This window comes from Terrapene carolina, unplaced genomic scaffold (assembly GCF_002925995.2).
Source record: "Terrapene carolina triunguis isolate 2854851 unplaced genomic scaffold, T_m_triunguis-2.0 Scaffold69, whole genome shotgun sequence".
NCBI lineage: Eukaryota > Metazoa > Chordata > Testudines > Emydidae > Terrapene > Terrapene triunguis.
In genome coordinates this window covers 36870240-36894809 of record NW_020664420.1, presented here as the reverse complement: position 1 = coordinate 36894809, position 24570 = coordinate 36870240, and the positions used below count along the sequence as shown (strand labels likewise).

The 24570-nt window shown below is 44.6% G+C and overlaps 1 protein-coding gene across 1 annotated transcript in view; it reads right to left on the bottom strand.

The window, feature by feature from the left end:
* DMGDH (dimethylglycine dehydrogenase) overlaps positions 1-24570 on the bottom strand; it is a 90557-nt gene that overhangs the window by 63550 nt on the left and 2437 nt on the right. Inside the window, exon 2 of the mRNA XM_024217331.3 lies at positions 22379-22553. Within this exon, the coding sequence (XP_024073099.2) occupies positions 22379-22553 (175 nt within the window). The remainder of the gene's footprint in view (positions 1-22378; positions 22554-24570) is intronic.

Sequence of the window (24570 nt, the reverse complement as noted above, 5' to 3'; positions counted from 1 at the left end):
CAGTACATAAACCACAAGGGTTACTTTTCAATGATGCTGCAAGCACTGGTGGATCACAGGGGACGTTTCACCAACATCAACGTGGGCTGGCCGGGAAGGGTTCATGACGCTCGCGTCTTCAGGAACACTACTCTGTTTAAAAGGCTGCAGCAAGGGACTTACTTCCTGGACCAGAAAATAACAGTTGGGGATGCTGAGGCAAATCGTCTGGCTGCTGATTACGCGCAGCCAGACACCAGGGCGATTAGAAGACCACACCAGGAAGCGCGGCGCATCAGAGAGGCTTTGAAAACCAGTTTCATGACTGGCCAGGCTACCGTGTGAAAGTTCTGTTTGTTTCTCCTTGATGAAAATCCGCCCCCTTTATTGACTCATTCTCTGTAGGCAACCCACCCTCCCCCTTCAATCACAGCTTGCTTTCAAAAGCAATAAAGTCACTATCGTTTAAAAATCATGTATTCTTTATTAATTGATTATAAAAAGAGGGAGAGAACTGAGAAGGTAGCCTGGGTGGGGTTTGGGAGGAGGATCGGAGGGAAGGAAAAGGCCACTAAAAAAAGGTTAAAATAATGACAGCCCTTTGCTTGGGCTATCCACTGGGGTGGAATGGGAGGGTGCACGGAGCCTCTCCCCCCGCGTTCTTACACGTCTGGGTGAGGAAGCTATGGAACATGGTGAGGGGAGAGGGTGGTTATACAGGGGTTGCAGCGGCAGTCTGTGATCCTGCTGCCGTTCCTGAAGCTCCACCAGACGCCAGAGAATGTCTGTTTGCTCACGCAGCAGACGCAGCGTTGCATCCTGCCTCCTCTGATCTTCCTGCCGCCACCTCTCATCTCGAGCGTCTCTCCTCTCCTCATGTTGGTCCCTTCTGTCCTCATGTTGGTCCCTCATGTCCTCACGTTGGTCCCTCCTGTCCTCACGTTCACTGGCATCTTTCCTATACTTTGAAACCGTGTCCTTCCACTCATTCAGATGAGCTCTTTCATTGCGGGTGGATTCCATGATTTCCATGAACATCTGGTCTCGCGTCCTCTTTTTCCGACACCTTATCTGAGATAGCCTTCGGGACGGAGGAGGGAGGCTTGAAAAATTTGCAGCTGCTGGAGGGAGGGAAAAAAGGAGAGAATTTTTTTAAAAGATACATTTTACAGAACAATGCTTATACTCTTTCACGGTGAACAACACTATTCACATTACATAGCACATGTGATTTCTGTGCAAGGTTGCATTTTGCCTCTTAATATTGAGTGCCTGTGGCTTTGCTGCTAGAGATCACAGACGCAGGTCCGGGCAACAGAATTCGGCTTGCATGCGGCCATGGTAAGCCATTGTCTTTCAGCTTCTGCGCCCTCCTTTCCCACATACCAAGCAAAGCTCGTTGAGTGCTGCGGTTTTCCTGTTAACCTTCAGCAGCAGAAAACAAACTAACCCCCCCCCATCCAATTCTCTGGGATGATCGCTTTATCCCTCCCCCAACCACGTGGCTGGTATCAGGGAAGATCCCTGCTAGCCACACGTGAAAAGCTCAGCGCCAATCGCCCGCACTTGGCTTACTACAGGGAAGGATTTCTTTTCAGCCACAGGCAAACAGCCCAGTAGGAACGGCCACCTCTGTTCCCTTAATTAAATTTCCGTATTTCAACCAGGTTGCCATGAGCGATATCACTCTCCTGAGGATTACATAGCGAGATAAAGAACGGATGTTGCTTGAATGCCAGCAAACACCGGGACCATACGCTGCCAGGCTTTGTCATGCAATGATACCAGATTACTTGCTACTAGCATGGCGTGGTCAAGTGTCCTACCATGGAGGACGGAATAAGGCTGCACTGCCCAGAAACCTTCTGCAAAGGCTTTTGGAGTACCTCCAGGAGAGCTTCATGGAGATGTCCCTGGAGGATTTCCGCTCCAACCCCAGACACGTTAACAGACTTTTCCAGTAGCTGTACTGGCCGCGAATGCATCCCAAGTCCTCAGGGCAAATTAATCATTAAAAAACGCTTGCTTTTAAACCATGTTTTATATTTTAAAAGGTAAACTCACCTGAGGTCCCTTCCATGGGGTCATGGTCTTGGGTACTGGCTTGGGAGGGTACTTCAGTCAGGCTGAGAAAAAGATCCTGACTGTTGGGGAGAACGGAGTGCTGTGTGCTCTCCGCAAGCTTGTCCTCCTCCTCCTCCTCCTCTTCCTCGTCCGCAGAATCCTCAGGTGTGGCTGATGACATTACCCCCGCCTCGGCATCCATGGTCAGAGGTGGGGTAGTGGTGGCGGCCCTCCCTAGAACTGCATGCAGCTCAGCGTAGAAGCAGCATGTCTGCAGCTCTGACCCGGAGCGACCGTTTGCCTCCTTTGTTTTCTGATAGGCTTGTCTGAGCTCCTTGACTTTCACGCAGCACTGCTCTGAGTCCCTATTGTGGCCTCTCTGCATCATGCCCTTGGAGATTTTTTCAAAAGTTTTGGCATTTCGTCTTTTCGAACAAAGTTCTGCTAGCACTGAATCCTCTCCCCATATAGCGATCGGATCCAGTACCTCCCGTACGGTCCATGCTGGTGCTCTTTTTCGATTATCGGCCTGCATGGTTACCTGTGCTAATGAGCTCTCTGTGGTCACCTGTGCTCTCCTGTGCTGGGCAAAAAGGAAATGAAATTCAAATGTTCGCGGGGCTTTTCCTGTCTACCTGGACAGTGCATCCGAGTTCAGATTGCTGTCCAGAGCGGTCACAATGGTGCACTGTGGGATAGCTCCCGGAGGCCAATACCATCAAATTGCGGCCACACTAACCCTAATTCGAAATGACAATATCGATTTCGGTGCTACTCCGCTCGTCGGGGAGGAGTACAGAAATCGATTTTAAGAGCCCTTTTTTTCGAAAGAAATGGCTTCGTTGTGTGGACGGGTGCAGGGTTAATTCGATTTAACGCTGCTAAATTCGAATTAAACTCATAGTGTAGACCAGGCCAAAATGTAAGCTCCTTGGGGCAGGAGCTATATTGTCTGTAAAAGTGTCATGAACATTTATCGTGCTAAATAAAATAAATAAATAAATAAAATATTTTAAGTGCTGCCTAGTGTGGCATTACTACAGGCAAACTGTTGTTATATGAGCCAGTATCTAGATGACATGAGACAGAACTACTGACAATAATAATTTTGCTCCCTCTCTTTTTCAACTATAGTCGTGAGGCAAGCTATGTCACCCTGAGGTTTTACATAATAGGCATTCCCTTTTGAACCTGTATCACAACACGATATTCTGGAGCAGACTATTTTATTGTCTTAATGTAATACCATCAAGTACTGTTGTAGCAAGAACTGTTGACTAACTCTTCACAATATGACAATCATCCTGTTGTGGGAGCTTTTCCTTCCATTTTGTCTCCCCCCCCCATGACAGAATTCTTCACCTTGCAACTCCATTACAACCCATCAAGACAAAAGTGCTGGTAAGTAGTTTAACTGCTGTACCTTTATTCATCATATAAATTTTCACAAGTTTCCATGACCCTTTTTTCATTTATGTCCTGCCATCCAGTCACATTTTTGGACATGTACACTTTTGTCCCAGTAGCAATTTTGAAATTTTTAAATATTTTTCTTTATTGGGTGCATTAGAACTATTTGTGTGTTTTTTCATGTGTTACGGTTAGAAGATTTTCAGAAGAAAACAGGTTTTTACACATTTTAAATAAAGTTCAGTAGACAGAGAATAAGTCCTTTTAAAATAATTTACAAAATAAAGCAGATTTGAGAGAGAAAGGCAGACCGCAAGAAAGTTTTAAAATTGTAGAAAAGGAAAAGAACAGAAAGAATTTTAAAAGTGCAAGAAAAAGAAACAAACAAAACCTGTTCTACTTGTAAGCTGTAAAGAAAGCTTTAAAATTTAGGATACAGTACAAAACCCACAACAGATGGGTTTTACGATAAAAAAAATAAAAAATTTAAAGACAAAAGCCATAGCTTTGTCACTGCATGAAGTTCACAGATAAGGCTATAGCCTCTGACATGGTAATCTGAAGAAACAGCTCCAAGCCCACTTCCTCCTCCTTTCCTGACTTTCCCCCCCCTCAATATAAAACTATCATGTTCTTTTGCTAAACATACAGTTTTTAATCTTATCAAATAAACTTTTAAAAGTTCACCATGTACTACAGACCAGGGGGATAAGAGAGCTGTTCTGGATTTCAAAGGAATAGTGATAACAGACATCTTTTTTAGTGAAATAGTTTTGTAGGTAGCCATTCTTTGTTGGCTATCATGCTTTAGCATGGGCAAGCATTTGTTATACAGAAACTTTATGAGGTATTATTTCCCCCCATACAATGGACTATCAGAAACAGTAAATAAAATAAGATTGACAAAAACATTTTGAGGGGCTACAGGCATGGAGATATTTTGTAGCAGCACAAGCAAAGCAACAATTACATTTTTTTTGTTTTTGTTTATCATTACATTCAAAGGGCCCTAAAGAAGTATTTTTCTGTTTTCAGATAACACTTTACATTTTAGTTGTATACAAGTTGTAACCCTAGATGTTTTACAGCATTAAATAGTGAGAAATTACTGAAAATAGAGGTGTTATGACATCTAGAGCCCTATCACAGAGTGCCTGGGTGAAATTAAAAGGCACAACCAAAGTGAGAGAGGGCACAATTTAAGAAGGGTGCAGGGGCTACTTTGCGATGGCCCACATGACCTACTGCCTATATGCCTAAACACACATGCACAAACACAAGGGGAACGGGCCATCCATATGCCTTTTCTTGTTGACAAACTGTAACCTAACAACAGTATAATTCAATACTAAGGGTGCAACCTACTTCCCTTTTGACAACCCCCTCACCACAATATACACAGAGAGAAGTTTCTCCTCTACCTAAGAAGAGAGGCTAATGGTATTTTGAAGTATCAACCCTAGATTATTGGCTAAGAAAGTATTACACAACCATTGCATAAAAGAGGATGAGCCATTTGAACAGACCTGTTGATTAAAGATGGAAGTGCCTATTTTCACCCCTCAAGGAAATGGCTTTCTGATACTATATACAAAAATTTATTCTAAGAGAAAAGGCAACTGATTGCATAGACTTTAAAAAGTTGTATTGTTGATTATACGTAATCTCATAGTTCTGGTGGACTTGATGGTATTGATCGCCCTTGGAAAAATAACAAATTTCACAACCGTGTGATAATAACCGTACTTTATTATTGGCAATTTTTGATTTGTTAACTGGAATAATTTACAAAGTAAACATTCTTATGTCTGGAAAGAAAACTTTGAGCCTGTTCCACATGATCTGGTTTATTAGGGAAGGCAGTATGTCTGTAGCCCTAGGAGCTTCCACTTTTAGTTTGCTACCAATAGCCATAGAGAGGTATGATTAAAAGGAGGCCTTATGATGCACATACAAAGTACAGGGCTTTCCTACTTATTGGAACATGTTGGCTTATCTTGGTTTCCCTGGGTACCTTGCCAGCACTGAACTTGTGGGACCCTGAAGAAGGGTCTTTCAGTGCAAGACACATCCCAGAAACACTGCCGGAAGGGAAGCCCTGCAGTAATGAATATGGGGTTCTAATCACCAGTGTCTCATTGCATAGTCTGTGGGTGGAATCCCCCCAAAAGGGAGGTCTTGGCAAGAACACAAATTAATAATTAGCAATGAAACACAAGCTTCGATCTTAACACCTTGGGGATGCAGAGTAGGGCTTTGACAACTCAACTGGGACTTAGATGCATGTAACAGCAGGTCCTAGAATAACATCTATTCATGGCTCATGCACTGTGTTCTAGGGTTTCATTTGAATCAGCTAGATTGCTTAAAAATAGAATTTACCTTTACAAATCCTTGGCCCCTCTCCTTCAATCAAACACTAATTCTGTGCTGAATCCCAGCATTTACACTATGGCTAGCAAGGAAATGCAGAGGGTTTTCTTTTGCCTTGTTTGTGAATACCAGAGAGGCCAGATTTTAGCCTGTTCAGCCCAAAGCAGATTACAGTCGAAGTAAGTCTATAGCTTTTTAAGATCTAATTACAATTTTTTTTTTCAATTTTCACACACTTAGATCATAGGGAAAAACATTAACCTTTTTAAATTAGACTACCTACTTATCATATCACTTGTTTTGATCTGAGTTTTAATTTTGTAAGAGAACTACCTCAGGAAAGATGTAAAAGTAATACAAAGCTCAGGGTTCAATAGCCCCTATCATCTTATGCCCTTAAACAGAAGTTCCTCCATGCTTAGAGAGACAACCCAATGGACTTTTGAAACATTAGTCCTAAACTATTGGCTAAGAATATCATACAGCTGCGGCATAAAAGAGGATGAGCTGGTACAGACCTGTTGATTAAAGATGGAAGTGCCTAAAAGCCCCAGAACAAGCAGCTCATGAAGAGACATCATACAGGCGAAGTTATGGGAACTAAAGAAACAAATATACTAGTAGTATAAGGGCCCTACCGTCAATCAAACCCTAACACCGCCCCTTGACCCCCCCCAAGCCCCGCCCCTTGACCCCTTGGTCCCGCCCACCTGTCACCGGAAGTCCCGCCCCATGGGGGTATTACTTCCGGGGTCAAGGTGCCACCTGACCGGAAGCAAGGTATGTCATGTGACCCCTCTAAGAACTCCTCCCACCACCCTCTACCAATCAGGAGGGGTTTCGTCCCAAAAGGACCGCCCCGAGAGGAGTTTATCGATGATGAAACAGCATGCGTGTCGTGGAAGCACGCAAAAGAACAGTACTCTGTCTCTGGCAATACCAATGTTTTCATAGCCTGTTTCACCACCGCTTATGCCCGCTTAGAATTATACAGCCTCCTAGACGGTTTGCAAGAGCGGTGCCTGTACCACGACACTGACTCGGTGATATTTGTTAAAAGGGAGGGTGACTGGAATCCCCCTCTGGGGGATTATTTAGGGGACCTCACGAGCGAGATCCCGCCAGATCAACACATCACTGAGTTTGTGTCGGCAGGCCCGAAAACCTATGGGTATAAGCTGTCGGGTGGAAAGGCCTGTATGAAAGTCAAAGGTATTACCCTAAACGTAGCAAACTGCGAAAAGATCAACTTCGACAGTTTGAAAGATCTAGTCCTGGACTATTGCACGGGTCTGCAAGAAAACACCTCAAAAAAGATAGACGTGCAGCAGCCCTCTATCGTAAGAAACAAAAACCAGTGGCAAATAGAGACAAAAACCCTTAAAAAGACACAAAAAGTGGTTCACAACAAGAGGGTCCTAGGAGAAGGTTTTAAAACCCTGCCCTATGGCTTTTGAAAAAAAATGGATACGAGGTGGAAACACCCCTTTTCTGCAATTCTCGCGGGGCCTAGCAACTGCGGGAAAAGTTACTTTATAAAAAACGTGTTGGATAATGCCAAACACACACTGTCTGTTATGCCTGAGAATATCGTGTGGTGTTACAGTTGTTGGCAACCTCTGTATAAAGAACTGCTTTGTAAATATCCCTTTATCAATTCTGTGGAGGGGCTGCCTGATGCTTTTGACGATGACAGTTTGTTTCCTACTAATAAAGTAAATATGATTATCATAGATGATCTGATGAACTCGGCTTGTGAAAGCGATGAAATCGAGAAAGCCTTTACCAAGTACGTGCATCACAGAAACCTGAGCATTATGTATATAGCTCAAAAAGTATTTTGTCAGGGAAAAAAGAGTCGCACGATTAACCTAAACACAAAGTACATGGTTCTGTTCAAAAACCCCAGGGATAAATTACAAATTGCTACGCTCGCTCGGCAAATGTACCCTGGCAAAGCTCAATTCTTTCTAGAAGCTTTTGAGGATGCTACCAAAAGACCTTATGGCTACCTGGTGGTGGATTTAAATGCTTCCACACCAGAAGCTTATAGACTAAGAACTGGTCTTTTCCCTCCAGACAAGCCGGCGGTTTATACTTTGAAAAGAACAACAGCCGGGTATAAAAAGAGATGACTTATCGGCAGGCCCCTTTTTAACAGCCGGGGCTGCTGACTGAAAACATGTCTAGCTGCGTGAAGAGAAACCTGGGCCTTTTAAAATTACTTAGCAAATCGTCCCCACAGCAAAGGAGGGCTATACTGTGTTCGGCCTCTGACGATCTAGTAGTGGCCATCTCAGAAATAGCGCTCAATACCTTAAAAGGAAATGTACCTTTAACACAGAATCAAGGGCGTGTGCTGAAAAAGAAACGCAAGCTTATAAAAACTTTGTGTAATAAAAGGGTTTCACTTAAAAGAAAAAAGCATCTGGTGAAGCAATCTGGGGGGTTTATCGGACTTCTGTTAAGTTTTGCTATCCCTCTGATAACGGGGCTTTTAACCAATCGATAATGGAGTATGTAGAAAAAATGTTCCTGGTGCCCAGCCACCAGTTGGAGCAATTAAGGGCTCCCCCTCCGGCAAAAGAAAATATCAGAACAACCGCAACTCGCTTACTGGATGCTGAAATGAAGTCTGTTCTTCAAAGAACTGACTTGGCCGAATACGAAAAGGCTAAACTTTACAGCGCCGTGCTTCAAAGGTACCTAATGTACGTGAAGCAGAGCGATGCGGATAAAGGAAAAATAAAAGTCTGTTTCTACCGGAACAGGAACAAAGTGTGACTGCCAAACCCCCAGAAACACCAAAGAACTCAGACTCTGTTGCTCAGGAGGTGTTGGATAACGTAAATAAGCGTTATAAGAAAAATGCAATAGTATTGCTAAATAAGCTGGGCCAGGATAAAAATCTCTCTTCATGGAACGATAAAGGGTCTTTTGTGTACAAAGGCTCTGTGGTTAATGGTTCTAACATGCTCGACTTAGTCAGGGCCGTCACCCAGACTCGCTCTGTTCCTAGCAGACATGTACCTAAAGGATGGGATGTGTTTATGAATGCCATGGCGGAACTGAACGTACCATCTTCCGTCATGGGCAATGCGGCCAACAGAGATCTTTTGGAACGTCTCAAGGCCTCGACTGCTGACACCGGGGTGGATCGAGAAACCGTCAACCCTTTTTTGCCGTCTAAAAAACAAAAATTGGCTAAAAGCCGAATGGCTCAGTGTGTAACGTTTTTCACATTCTAATTTTTTTTAGAAAAAAAAACTGGTAATGTTTTGCTTTAAATAAAACATTTCTATAATAAAAAAAAAATCTGTGTACTTTTTCAATTGTTTTTTTTTTTTTTTTTTAAACCACCAAACATCAATTGTCTTTAAACCCCTCACCTGGGGTGCTTTATTGGGTAACATGGCTATGAAAATCATTGCAAGATACACATGTCTGGGCTTGTTGAAACACGGTTTAAGCAAGGCTAGGCATGCTCAAGAATTTAAATTTACTTTTTACAAAATTCATCACCATCCAGTCGTTTTGCACTAAGTGGTTAGAATACAATTTTAAAATCCGATCAGAAGATAAACCCTTGCTACGATGATGTAAGAAAAACACGCAGTGATAGCTGCAGGTGACGGAGCGGGGGTCTTGTAATTGTCTATTGTGAAACACCATGTCTGTGGCATTTTTGTTTAAAAATTTCATAATGCTTTTAGGAAACAACACACTGTTCGGGGGGTGCCCATATGAGTCAAAAAACTCTCCACGGTTACGCTCCGCCAGATACAAGGCGAGCCAGTGTTCACCTGGTTGGTTGTGTGGATGCGTGTTCACCACCAAGCCTAGGGGTCTCTGAGACAGCTTGCCTCCTGGGAGCCAATCGCAAGGGAACACATCTAAGAAATTCTTTTTCGTGTAAGGGTCCATTGATAAGACACGTGAGAGCTGCACGGTGTCCATGTTCACATGTAGTCAAACAGAACGTTTCTCCTCTGATTTATTTCTATGACATTGTCAAAAACCCCATACACAATCATATTGACGGTAACCGTTAAAGCCTTCCCAAAACGTATTTCTGCTCTCAGGTTCCCGGTTTTAATCAGGGAATAGTGATCAGTGCATTCCTGGTCGGGAGACAGGTCAAAGGCAAACAAGGTGTAATCCTGTGCAAACTCCTCACGGTCGATTAACAGAGAACGATCTTTCATGTGTTTACCAGCTGTCTGTACCAAATTCATGTATTCTCTCACGCAGCGTCCTGCCTCGAAGTCCGGTTGCAGAGGCTTGGTCGGTATCTGTTCACCATCCACATACAAGGCTCCAAAATTAATATCGTAATGTTTAAAATGAAAGGGATTTTTAGCATAACTTCCGCTAAAGGCATCGTTATCCACAAACCCTAGGACAAGCATTTTGGGTAACTGTCCCAAGAACAGGTTCTCCTGGTTACTGACCCTGCTGCCCGCAGGGATGCTAAACACTTTCATTCCCACACGGTCCACGGGGTATTTAGCATTAGCGGTAAGCAGGGCCTCCGCATGCCCCAGATGGACTCCCGGAGCCACCCGTACTTTCTTCACAAAAAGGGACGCTGATACAATGCGCAGTTTAAAGCCTTCAGCCGCACTGCCCATTAAACAGAAAGCATCTTTACTGCGCGTCAGTTTAATTTTCACATCCACTCCGTTTAAGAAAGGGTTTTCTTGAAAAAACAGGTCGCTGTGTAAATGGCCCAGCAGCTCTACCATTCTGCTCTCGGCCGTCAGCTTTGCATGCCTCACAAACCCTAGTTTCCCTCCATCCAACTCTGTTTCTTCATGTTGTCCAGCAGTGTCTTTGTAAAACAGGCCGGCGGAAAATTGCGCGGCGAGGGTGTCGTCGCTGTAATTGAGCACCGATTCTATAAAGGCCCTGTAAGGGTAGCAGTTGTTGCTTTGGCTTATGAGGCGGTCTCCCAGCGTGACATCCAACTGACTGAAAATAGAGGCCACGGGGTAATTCACCAGACCCACTTCGGCATCCACGGCGAGTTCAGTTCCGTTTCCTTTTACAATCTTGCAACACAGGTACAGGAGCGTGTTGTTTAAATCCATATAATCTATGCCATTCCCTGCTATAAAAAAGTCAGTGGGGGCAGACTCCGTAATGGCCGATAGAGGCGACACCTCAACATAGATGCTTTTCTCGATGCTGGTCTGCGTAGGGGCTATTTGAAACAAGTCTAGTTCGGATTTGGTGCACTCTTCAGACCCACAGTGAACAAAAGCCATGTTGATTAAAATAGGTCTCTTTTACCAGGCAGAGCGCGTCTCCTCTTTCACCCAGGCTTCCTCTTGGACTTTCGCTTATGGCCGGCCCTGTGTGTCAAAGCCCTTCTTTTAAAGGGTTTCGGGGGACCTGTGCGTCGCGGGTATGACGTATTTCTCTTTCTCTTCATCCTTTTAATGTACATCAGCCCCGATCCTTCCTGTGAAGCTGTATTCCCCACCTTCTCCAGAACAGCACGGGAGACATGACCTACCACATCTTTAGCTATGGTTTGAGCGGCGGTTTTTACGTGGGGTTTAATAATCTCTAGCCCCCTCCTCAAAAGCGGTACGGCTTTTCAAAAGAGGCTACGAAATATTCCACCCAGACCCGCCCTGTACATCACGGGGGCCCCATGATATCCAGGAAGGGCGTATCCAGCCTGGGCTTTGTAATAGTTCCTGTAGATGGTGGGGTCGCCATAATTTTTTGGGATCGCCATAATAGGGTTTTGCTTTTTTAGAAACCTCGCTCTCTCCGCAGCCACAGATGCAGCTTGACGATCACCTTGCCGAAGCGAAATGAGACATGACTGTTCTGATCTGTCTTTATTTCAATGGTGATGGTGTCGATGTGGTGTTTACTGACAGGGACGTAATGAGGTTTGTCGTAGGTGATGGTAACAAACTCGTTGTTCCTTCCTCGGACAGGGACGCAGCGTAACAGTGGAACAGAAAAGTCCCCCACAAACTGGTGTTCTACGATATCCGTGTATAGATACAAGGAGTTAAAACCTCCTGTGATGTCTGCCAAGAAGGGGAATTTTTGGATGTTGCGTTTGTGGCCCAAATCCAGAATGTTAGCTGGCTCCCCGTCAGTAGAAAACACATACATAAAATCGGTAGATTTAAGTCTCACTTTTCTACCCACAGGGTCGTAGTTCATGACCACCTCAGGCGGTCCGGGATGACGAGCCACGTTGCTGTTCATATGCTCCAGTAATTCGGGTATGGTCGAGTAATACCCTCGTCGTAGAATGAAATTCCACGTTGTAGCTCCAAAGGTGATTTCGAAAGGGGTGTCTTCGTTGATAGTATTCCAGGTGTGCGGGTATTGTATTTCCACTAACCCCACCTCCCAGGCACCCGGGAGATCCAAGGGCTTAATTAGCCGTATTGTAAAGTTCGAGATGGTGTTTTGGGGAAAAACTGCAGAACTGGCATTGCTGGGCAAAGTAATGTAAAACCCGCCGTCGCTCATTTTTCTCTCTCTGTCTTTGCAGAAGGAATCTTTTTTTTTTGTTCGTGTCTAGATGTCACAGAGTTGAGAAGCTTCCACCCAGCTGTTAAACTTATCAGGCCACCCCAACCATTTCACCAGTAGCTGCTTTTTTCTCCCTTTTCCTTTCTCTGCTAGAACTTTTTCAATCCTGTAAATCCTGTCTCGTTTGGGGTTTACTTTTTGTAATTCTTCAGGGTAAAAAGGTCCAGTAACTGCCTCACCCTCGTAATCTTTTAATCGGTATACAGGTCTCTGGCCCCTGGTTAAGGCTTCATCCACTATGAATATCTCATCGGTAAAAGTCTGTTCATAACCTTTTTCAAAAGCGCCTTTGGTTTTAGATAGTCTCAGGTGGTCACCTTTTCTAAAAGGGGCAACAACCGGTTTTATTTTAAAACCATCTCCGTAAACCGTTTTCCATACCTTCAGAGAATTTGAAGGGTTAACATCAACGGGTCTGGTAAGTATAGTTCTGTGAAAGCTCTGGTGTAACTCTTTATAAAGTCAGGTAAGACGTCAATGTAGCGAAAGGTGTTATGGGCTGTAAAATATCTCCACATCCTAGTTTTTAAAGTTCTGTTAAATCGCTCCACAACCCCTGCTTTGACTTCATTATTGGTAACAAAATGGTGAACTCCATGCCGCTTTAACAATCCACTTAAAGGTTTGTTTAAAAATTCTTTCCCCCGATCGGTTTGTAATTTTTGAGGCACGCGACCTTCACTGAAAATAGCTTTAAAGGCCTTGGATACCTCACCACTCGTCTTGGCTTTTAGGCCTAAGGCCCAGGCATATTTGGATAGAATGTCTATCACTGTTAAGATGTACTTAAAACCGCTGTTGTGTTTGGAGAACTGGTGCATATGCACCAAATCTGCCTGCCACTGCGCATCCACATCTGAAGCAATGGTCTTGTTTCTTTTAAAATGTATTCGAGCCGGTTTGTGTAAAGTGTAAGCATCCTGGTCTGAAAGCCATGCTGTTACCTGTCTTCTGTTTAAAGTTTTACTATGCTTTCTGGCCGCTTGAAAAAGAGGGTTGAGCCCACCGAAGCTCCCAACTTCCCCGGGGGCGTAATATATTTTCTTTAACAGAGCCGTCTGTGTAGACATGACTGTTACTGGTACCGTCTTTTACTACCACGAGTATGAAAGGGGACACATTCATATTGACACATTTAAATAAGTTTTATTAATCGCCTGGTTTAACACGACCTTTTACAGCCGCCTGTAAAAATGGATGCCATGACCCCTACCATAAGGGAGTCTCAGATGGTTCATTCTTCCATTTTGTCCTTTTCGGCTTGAGATCTGTGTCTCAGACATGAGCAAAAACAGCTGACGCACGATGTGTTTACTCCCACAGGGCTTCCAATGTGTAAGTTCTTAAAGGCCTCTAAAAAGGCATCGTCGACCTGTTGAGAGATTTTCAGAAAAGAAACCGTGTAAGCACCCCCACTGCTTGTTTTTTTAATTTACGCAACCCCCAGTTCCTACCCCATTACCCACCCCTCCTCGACCGCCGCTTCTTAATCATTCATTTTACCTGAGCTCCGTCTTTTCCGTTCGCTTTGTCCGCCGGTGCCTCCCCCAAGCCGCGATCGCCTTCCACCTCTGAGGGGGTGGACAAAGAGAGGCCGTCACGCTCATTGGGCTGCCTCACGAGGGTTTCGGGGTCGGGTTCCGACGTATCCATCAACGGCTGGGTCAAAGGGTCCTCCTCGGAACCGTTACTGATGTAGCGCTTTCTCCACACAAGTCCAAAGGTGGTCGGGCCTAAGACAAAGTCCGAAGTTCTCACGGGGGTGGTGAAGGAGTCCATGTTTCCTCTCAGCAGCCTTTCCGCGATTTCGAAAACACGTGTCCTTGGTAAGAGATGGCCGCCTCCTCTGTCTGGCGCTGGGACTTATGGCGTAATGGTGCTGCACTCTGATTGGCGGAGGCCCTTGGGAGGAGTTCTTAGTGGGGTCACACGACTCACTTCCGGAGGGGTCACCCCAACCTGGAAATCACCTTGATTGGTCAAAATCTCCTCTAGGGGCGGTCCTTTCGGCACAAAACCCCTCCTGATTGGTAGAGGGGGGGGGAGTTCTTAGAGGGGTCACATGACTCACTTCCGGACGGGTCACCCCCGCCCCAGAAGTCACCCTGATTGGTCAAAATCTCCTCTCGGGGCGGTCCTTTCGGGACAAAACCCCCCCGATTGGTAGAGGGTGGTGGGAGGAGTTCTTAGAGGGGTCACATGACACACCTTGCTTCCGGTCAGGTGGCACATTGACCCTGGAAGTAATACCCCATGGGGTGGGACTTCCGGTGACAGGTGGGAGGGACAAAGGGGCCAGTGGGCGGGGCTTAAGGGGTCAAGGGGCGGGGTTAGGGTTTGATTGACGGTAGGGCCCTTATACTACTTATACTGTTGACACATAGGAGTTTGAGACTTGTCTTGGGAGCAGGGCAACAGAGATTGCTGCTGCTGAATGTGATCACAAGGACAATGCGGAAGAGAAACACAAAGCCAAATCATTGACCCAGGTTTTGTTTGAGACTCTGGATCCTGACTACGAGACAAATAATTCAAATGGACGGTTGTACAAAGATGAGTCACGGGTACATTGTGTGTAAAAACGTTTAGGAGCTTGGAGAGGACCTGGCGAAGGTGGCTCAATTGGCTAGAGCAGGGGTCGGTAACCTTTCAAAGAAGAAGAGCCATTTTTTTGTTTTTGTCTTTGACCAAAATATTTCAAGAGTTGCATCACATGAGAAGCTACTTGTAGAATTAGAATGTGTCAACTAATAATAATTGAACATATTAAAGTTATTACTACTCTCCAATACTTTTAATGCGACTTCTGTTGTTGGACATCTTTAGAGAGTTGCTCAATGTTTGATGAATATGCCGTGATTTTCATTTTCAAGCAGGACTCAAGACTAACATCTTGCAGTTGGTTCCTCAGCTTGTTTTTGATTAAATTCATGTTGGAAAACACTTGTTCACAGAAGTATGTTGAACTGAAGATTGAGAGAAGCCCAAATGCGTATTTCTTCAGCTGACTATGTATCCGGTAGACAATTCCAAACATCGAATATAATCTGGTCTTGCCGTTTAAGGTCGTCCATTTCAGACCACTTGTGTTGTAGCCCCAGGGTGGATTTCTGCCTTTCCAGATTTTCAAATTCAGTGACAAGATATTTCAATTTTGAATTCCATAAATCCTTGAATTAGCGGACTTGCAAGACAAGTTCAAATTGCGCTCGATGGATTCCCGCAAATGCTGATGGATTATATAGTGAAATGAAATTACATCGTGCTCCATACTTTTTTAGTAAAGAAACAAAACCTTTGTGTGCCCCCATCATGCTCAGTGCTCCATCTGTATCAATAGAAATTATTCTGTTGATGTCAATATCTTTTTGTTTCAGACATTCAGTGACAGCAGATGCAATATCTTCGCCCCGAGTTTGTCCTTTGAGTGGCAATAGCACGATCAACTCTTCTTGAGGACCTTGATCATTAACGTATCTGCCGAGTAAGGCAACCTGAGCAATGTCATCCACATTGCCTGTCTCATGACAGGCGATAGAAAAACCTGGTGTTGATCTAATGTCACTAACCTGCTGGCTTGTTACGTCTATGGCCATCTTAATAGTTCTGTCCTTTACAGTCTTCGCAGATAATGGCATTTCTCTAATATTCTTAACTATTTCATCGTTGTTTTTAAAATCGCTGAAGAGGTGCTCTGATGTCTTAATGAAACATTCTTTCACATATTCTCCATCTGTGAATGGATTCCCTTGTTTGACGATTTCTTGAGCTGCCACGAAACTAGCAGTAGTGGTTCTGCGCCTTCATCCATTTAGCAAATGTACATCTTGTTTGCTCTGCTTTGCATCGGAGCTCCTCTACTGCTTTTTTCCTCACATCACCAGCTGGATAGGTTTCAGCAAACATCCAATGTTTCTTTTCAAAATGTCTTTCTAGGTTTGATTTCTTATTGTTGGATAGCTTTTCATTGCAAATGTGGCACGACGGGAGTCCAGCTGAACTCACTGTTCATCTTCTATCTTTCTCTTTGTGGTTGTCATTTTTTTGATGGAAGGTATTTATCTGATCTATTTTATTTCTGACTTTAGACTTTTTCAAACTGTTGGACGTTGGAACATACTAGTAAAGACAGAGCACATCTGCTTCCTTTTCACAAGAAATTCCAAGAGTTTTATTGGTAGACAGTTACCTTGGTACTGAGCTGTTTGAATCTGAATATAAACAGGAGGAGGCTCCGGGCTGGGGCAGGGGATTGGGGTGCGAGGTGCAGAATCTGGCCAGGAGGCGCTTACAACAGGTGGCTCCCGGCCGGCGGCACATCAGAGCTCAGGCAGGGTGCCTGCCTGCCCTGGCCCCACGCAGCTCCCGGAAGCAGCTGGCTGCTGGCATGTCTCTGCCTGCCCAGAGCTGCGGGGGTGGTGCTTGCAGGCACGGGCAGCACACGGAGACCTGCTGTCCCCTTCCCTCCAAGGGGCACGCAGAGACGTGCCAGCAGCCAGCTGCTTCCGGGAGCAGCGTGGGGTCAGGGCAGGCAGCCTGCCTGAGCCCTGCTGCATTGCCGGCCAAGAGCTGCTTATGGTAAGCGCCTCCCGGCCAGAGCCTGCACCTCGCACCCCCTCAAAAAACGGCTGCCCGCAAGGGGGCAGCCAAAGACCTGCATGCAGCTCAGGAGCCGCAGGTTGCTGACCCCTGCAAAGCCTTTTGCATTGACCCTGTACAGAGGCAATTTTTTTTTGTAAAGCCACAAGCTGAAGAGGGTTCTTGTTGACCCACAGAGTAAAAAAGTTCTAAGAGCACATTATAAAAAAGTGCAATGATGCCTTACATGTAGTTCTTATTTCAAATTTTTCAGCAGCTGAGTGATGTTTCTTCAGAGGGACTTGGGAGAAGGACATCAACAGCTCTGGAGGAGCAAATGGATTGGGCCTGATCTGTTTTTGCCTGCATCCAAAATCAGATGCTCAACCTGCTGAAGTGAAGAAACAGATTGACAGAGCCAGAAGAGTACCCAGAAGTCACCTACTACAGGACAGGCCCAACAAAGAAAGTAACAGAACACCACTAGCCATCACCGTCAGCCCCCAACTAAAACCTCTCCAGCGCATCAAGGATCTACAACCTATCCTGAAGGATGATCCATCACTCTCACAGACCTTGGGAGACAGGCCAGTCCTTGCTTACAGACAGCCCCCAAACCTGAAGCAAATACTCACCAGCAACCACACAACAAAAACACTAACCCAGGAACCTATCCTTGCAACAAAGCCCGTTGCCAACTCTGTCCACATATCTATTCAGGGGACACCATCATAGGACCTAATCACATCAGCCACACTATCAGAGGCTCGTTCACCTGCACATCTACCAATGTGATATATGCCATCATGTGCCAGCAATGCCCCTCTGCCATGTACATTGGCCAAACCGGACAGTCTCTACGTAAAAGAATAAATGGACACAAATCAGACATCAAGAATTATAACATTCAAAAACCAGTTGGAGAATACTTCAATCTCCCTGGCCACTCAATTACAGACCTAAAAGTTGCAATATTATAACAAAAAAATTTCAAAAACAGACTCCAACGAGAGACTGCTGAATTGGAATTAATTTGCAAATTGGACACCATTAAATTAGGTGAGCTCCTTGACTTTTCACTAAACTATGTTTCAGACAGTCTCTCCCTATATATATCTCACAGAGACGGGATCTACAAATGCACAAAGGAGCATATTCACCTGTTTTACATCAGCCCTTTGTATATCAGTCACCTGGCCATGCACTTTTACAGCCCACTGCGGTGCTGCTGTACAATCATTATGAGATGCATCACTGACAAGAATGGTTCTGGAGGGATCCAAACCAAAAGGCCTGCAGGTATCCAGGTGTAAGGGACCAAGGTACAGGCAGTCTGGCGTACGAGTCACAGCAGGACTAGCATCCAAGACAGTAGTCAATGAGCAGGCATCACATATTTGCTAGAGCTGGGATCAAAAAGCAAGAGTCAGAGTCAGATGGGGGTCAGTGACTGGAGATCCGGGATAGTGTAAGGCTGGAATCAGGAAGCAAGAATAAGGTCAGAGTTAGGCTGGGGTCAGAGACTGGAGATCAGAAGCCAGATGTGGTCTGGAGTAACAACGGGCCAGAAGTCTATGTTGGTGCCCAGACAACTACCTAGGTCACCCTCCAGGGCAGGGATAATCAATTATTTTTTGTCAAGGTCCAAATTTCTTGGTCAAGGTATAGTCAAGGTCCAGACTCCAGAGAAACTAATACAAAAATAACAACAATAATGATAATAAGTAAATAAAAAGATTTCATGGTCCACTCAAAAGCATCTGGCGATCCGCAGTTTGCCTATTGACTACCCTTGCTTCAGGGTTAAATAGTGCATTTGGCCAGAGGGCTGCAGAGTGGTGTCACTATAGACCTTTTCAGCAGTATTTCCTGCAGCACCTAATCTCCACATTGCTTCTTGAATGTAGCTCTGCATACCCTCCCAGTGGTAATTTGGGAATATCAGCCATCCCAGGGTCCACAGACCCAGGTTTTAGTGCCACAGAGCCATACATCAATATTCTGCAATGGGTTAGCGGGTCCTGAGGTAATATTATGTATAATTAATATACTCCCCTTTCCCTGCACTTCAGCCTACTTCTCTGCTGAAATATAGGCCAGAGTTCAGTCCTCTCATGATTTCTTTTTATAAAATGTTATATAGAGTTAAATCACGGAGAGGGAAGACCTGTAATAGACTCACATCTCTGCTTGCTGCTGGCCCCTAATGGTCAGTCATGGCATTGTAGACACTCCATTTTAGTCTCTCCCTCTCCGGGACTAGCAATAAATTCAAGATAGGCTTCATATTAGAGAAGAGAACACCCCTTTATTCAATAAAGAGTCCACCCAGCAAGAAAAGAAACCCCCTTCACTTAGGACTCTGGTCCCACTCTCGTCTCCCGAGTTGACACTTTCTTCTAAACAGTCTCTGAAACTTCCTTTAAAGTGAGGAACTTCCAGCTGTCTGCCAGGAGCTGTGATACAGCAGTCTTTTCATCATCATTATGCAAAGAACACCTCTCCTTCCCCCGTTCTCCTCCCTGAAGCTGGTACTCAGCTTTCACCAGCCTTCTATTATTCTTATACAAAGAAACCCCCCAGTTCTCCTCCCTGGAGCTGGGTTGAGAGAAACAGCCTTTACTCTCTACAGGGAGATCACCATTCTCGGGGCAGCCCTCACTGAGATCAAATAAGCTTTCTATTAAGCCAGGTACTCATTTAACAATTAAGCCCTAAAGAGTCACCAGGCACTCACCTACTCTCAGGCTGGCTCATCAGCATTAGCCATGGATAGACTGCATGCAGTTGCCCTTCTAAAAGGGCCAGTCACCTCATGACAGGGCCCTACAATTCCTTGAAGATTAACATTTATATATAGAAACATCTGCAGCCACCATTTGGAATCCTTGTGAAAACTCTTCTTAACAACTATGCAGTAACTCTACTGGCGTTTTCTCACAGACTTGCCTACTTTGTTGCTGTTACATAAGTTTCAGTGCGAGTTGTATCTTAGTGCACACACACATACGTACACCCTTCCCTCTGATCTGTTCACAGAGATGACTTCTCAGATTTTGCACTGCGGCACCAAAAGTGTATGTGTCTCAGTTGCACTCCTCAGAGCTAGTTCTTCTTTCATCTCCTCAGAATCGACTCAGCAACAACAGTCCGAAGAGCTCCATGGACAGCAGCAATTGCAGTACTGGTGTCCATAGTTGGTCATCTCCTCAGCTTTCAGCAAGATAGAGAGTCGGATCCAATGTGGCACAGGCTCTGGGACACAGCTCTCACAATAGACACATCTTAGCCCTGTACTGTTCAGCCACTGAGTCCACAGAGCAGTCTCCAAATCCTCTTATTTATAACCTTTCCCTAGTGAGCTCTGACTGACTCAGCTTTCAGACACTGATTTGTGTGGAACCTGTTAGACTGCTAGCCCTTAATGGAAACCCTCTGCATAGCTTCAGAGACAGCTACTGAGCATGCCCAGTAACTACCACACACCCCTCCCTGAGATGCTTCTGGGCCCTTCTCTAAGGGCTTGTCTACACTTGAAATGCTACAGTGTCTCCCTGAGAGGCAGTATCTAGGTTGATGAAAGCATTCCTCTGTCAGTTTAGCACTGTTTACACAGGGGGTAAGCCTGGCTTAACTATGCCACTCAGGGATTTTTCACACCTCCTGAGCGACACAGTTAAGCCAACTTAATTTTCTAATACAGACCAGGCCTCGGTATCCTGCTTTGTTCTCTGCACATATGCAGATGCCAAAGACAGAGGATTCAACAAAAAATCCATGTCACCTCCTCACTGCTTCTCTCCCCTACTTAGACTAAAAAAAATATGTACAATAAAGTATTGCTACAGTACAAGCATGTGTGTTATATTACCACTTGACAGAGGGGCAATGCTGGTGTCAGAATGAGACATTGGATTTGAAAGGAGGGACAACAATATTTTTGTTCAACTTAAGAAAAAAGCTGTTCTTCTAATTTATAGTGATCTCTTGCATTTCTGTTTTAAGTATAACAAATCTCCTTTAGAAGTAAAAATTAAAGTTTAAAAACCCAAACTATAGCAGTAGTGCCACATTTCTATAATAAATTTTAACAATTATTTTCACTTCTGTGGCACCATCCCTCCAAGAATCCCATAAAAATATACTGGGTCAAACCAATGGTCCATCTAGCCCAGTATCCTGTCTTCTGACAGTGACCAGTGCCAGATGCTTCAGAGCAAATAAACAGAATAGGGCAATTATTGAGTGATCCATCCCGCTATCCAGTCCCAGCTTCTGGCAGTCAGATATTTAGGGACACCTAGAGCAAGGGATAGCATCCATGACCATCTTGCTTAATAGCTGTTGATGGACCTATCCTCCATGAACTTATCTAATTCTTTTTTGAATCCAGTTATACTTTCGGCTATAACATCCCATGTCAATGAGTTCCACAAGTGGACTGTTCACTGAGTGAAGAAGTATTTTCTTATGTTTGTTTTAAATCTGCTGCCTATTAATTTCATTGGGTGACTCCCGGTTCCTGTGAGACAAGGTGGGCGAGGTAAAATATCTTTTATTGGTTCTTGTGTTATGTGAAGCGGTAAATAACTTTTCCTTAGTCACTTTCGCCACTCCAGTCATGATTTTATAGACCTCCATCATATCCCCACTTAGTCATCTCTTTTCTAAACTGAGCAGTCCCAGTCTTTTTAATCTGGGGACTGCATATGCAAGCTCCTCCATACCCCAATATTTTTTGTTCTCCTTCTCTGTACTTTTCCAAGTCATATATATTGTTTTTGAAATGAGGCAACCAGAACTGCATGCAGTATTCAAGGTGTGGGTATATCCTGGATTTAAAACATGTTACCAACATTTATCCTACTTTACAGATGGGGAGCATGGGTAGTTTAAGGGTATGTCTATACTGCAATCACAGGATGCAATCACAGTCAACATACTCAAGAAAGCTTTAATCTAGCTATCTTGGGAGCCAGAACAGTAAAGCCAGGGCAGCACAAGCTTCAGCTCAGGCTGTAAAAATCCTCCCAGAACCCTGGGTTATTTCTCGTGGGGCTAGCCCACACAGAAGCTCATGCTGCCAGAGCTGCACTGTTGTGGGTGACCCTATCTAGCTAGATTAAAAGTAGCTCAAGTGTCTTGGCTCAAACTGCAATCACAGCCAGTGACTGCAGTCTAGATATACCCTAAGTGACTCTTCAAAGGTCAGATAGTGAGTCTATCATAGATCTAGGAACAGAACCTAGTGTTATCCTTTGTATCTAGATAAATAATAGAGAAACTGATTTTCTGGAAGGCCATGGGGTGGGGGAAATAAAATCTTTGCTCTACTGTCAGATTTTACAAGTCATCCGAAATCTCTTTTCGTATTTGAGATCTTAGCGATTAACAAGATTTTTCTTACTGCATGCCAAGTAGATCCAGCCGTCAGTTCAGATTTTTCAAGCAGAATGACATCCTTCATGCCAGCCTTGGCCAGGTGGTAAGCAAGACTTACACCAATGCAACCACCTCCAATAATCACTGTCTCTGCTGTATCTTTCCATTTAGTTCCCAAGAAAGAAGATGGCTTTTCTTCCCTGGAAAAAGAAAGTCACAAACAGGATACAAAATTGATCTTTTATCTTCTCACCTAAGCTAGTAGTTAAAAGTTACCTTTAAAAATTTACCTTTATCTAGTCTGGCCTCCTGTATCTCACAGGCCATTAAATTTCACCCAGTCACCCGTGTTGAGCCCAGTAAATTGGGTTAGACTAAACATTGCAGTCCTCAGGAGATTAAACAGTTGTATGACACAGGCAGAGAACAGAAGAGACCGAGGTGTTACCAATGCCCAATGCCCCTGCAATGGCAGGGAACTGATTAGGTTGGATATGCCAGATGATATCAGCTGGTAATCCATGCTCTATAATGCAGAGAAAGGTGAAAGAACCCCAAGGTCCCTGCCAATCTGAACTGGGGAAAAAATTCTTTCTGAACCCAGATTTGGTGATCAGTAAGACCCTGAGCATTTGAGCAAGACCACCAGCTAGGCATCTAAGGCAGCAGACCCTCTATACCAGTGGTGGGCAACCTGCGGCCCGCATGCGGCCTGTCAGGGTAATCCATTGGCGGGTCGCAAGATAGTTTGTTTACACTGATTGTCCGCAGGCATGGCCACCCGCAGCTCCCAGTGGCCACGATTCGCCGTTCCCAGCCAATGGGAGTTGTGGGAAGCGGCAGCCAGCAAGTCCATGCGGCCTGTGCCACTTCCCACAGCTCCCATTGGCTGGGAACGGCAAACCGCGGCACTGGGCGCTGCGGGCGGCTGTGTCTGCCGACAGTCAATGTAAACAAAGTGTCTCACGGCCCGCCAATGGATTACCCTGACAGGCAGCATGGGGGCCGCAGGTTTCCCACCACTGCTCTACACCATCTCATAACACTAGATGATCTGATGATCCTGTGACGTTGTGCAGTCTATATGGTTTTATAAAAACTTGATAATAAGTCAATATAATGTAACTGGGATAGTTTTATAAAAATTTGACAATAAGTGAATATAATGCAACTGGGATATGCTTCGTGCAAAAGGTCTCTTGTAAGGTATCATTACAAAGTGCATAATCTACTGAGTATGATCATCTGATTTGTATAAATGTACCACTCTTGTATCTAAAACTAGAAATATAAAATGTAACTCTGAGGGCCTATTGTAATTATGTAAAGTGTGGGCCATTAATGATGGTTTGGAATCTTGATGACTCCCATTGTCTGCAGATGGCTGTTTACCTGTGAGTCTCCCTGTATATGTGTGTGCTGGCAAGTGAGTAATGAAGTCTTGCAGTGACATGTGATCATGTCACCTGAACTGGAATCCATCTTTAACCTGGTGCTTTTCCAGTGAGGGGGGGTGGAAACCCAGAGGGACAAAGGGTTCCCGCCTTATGCAAAAGATATATAAAGAGGTGGAAGAGAAGAGAGAAGGGGAGAGGAGCCATCATGGAGAATCCCCTAGATAACACCTAAGCTGGAACAAGAGCTGTACCAGGGGAAAGAATTGTGCCCAGGCCTGGAAGGTGTCCAGTCTGAGAAAAACTTACTGAAGCATCTCTGAGGGTGAGATTATCTGTATTTAGTTTGATTAGGCATAGATTTGCGCATTTTATTTTATTTTGCTTGTGACTTACTTTGTTCTGTCTGTTACTACTTTGAACCACTTAAATCCTACTGTCTGTATTTAATAAAATCACTTTTTATTTAGTAATTTACTCAGAGTATGTATTAGTACCTGGGGGAGCAAACAGCTGTGCATATCTCTCTATCAGTGTTATAGAGGGCGAACAATTTATGAGTTTGCCCTGCATAAGCTTTATGCAGGGTAAAACGGATTTATCTGGGTTTAGACCCCATTGGGAGTTGGGCATCTGAGTGCTAAAGACAAGCACACTCCTGTGAGCTGGTTTTCAGGTAAACTTGCAGCTTTGGGACAAGTGATTCAGACCCTTGGTCTGTGTTGGAGCCAGACAGGAGTGTCTGACTCAGCAAAACAGGGTGCTAGAGTCCTGAGCTGGCAGGGAAAACAGAAGCAGGGGTAGTCTTGGCACATCGGGTGGC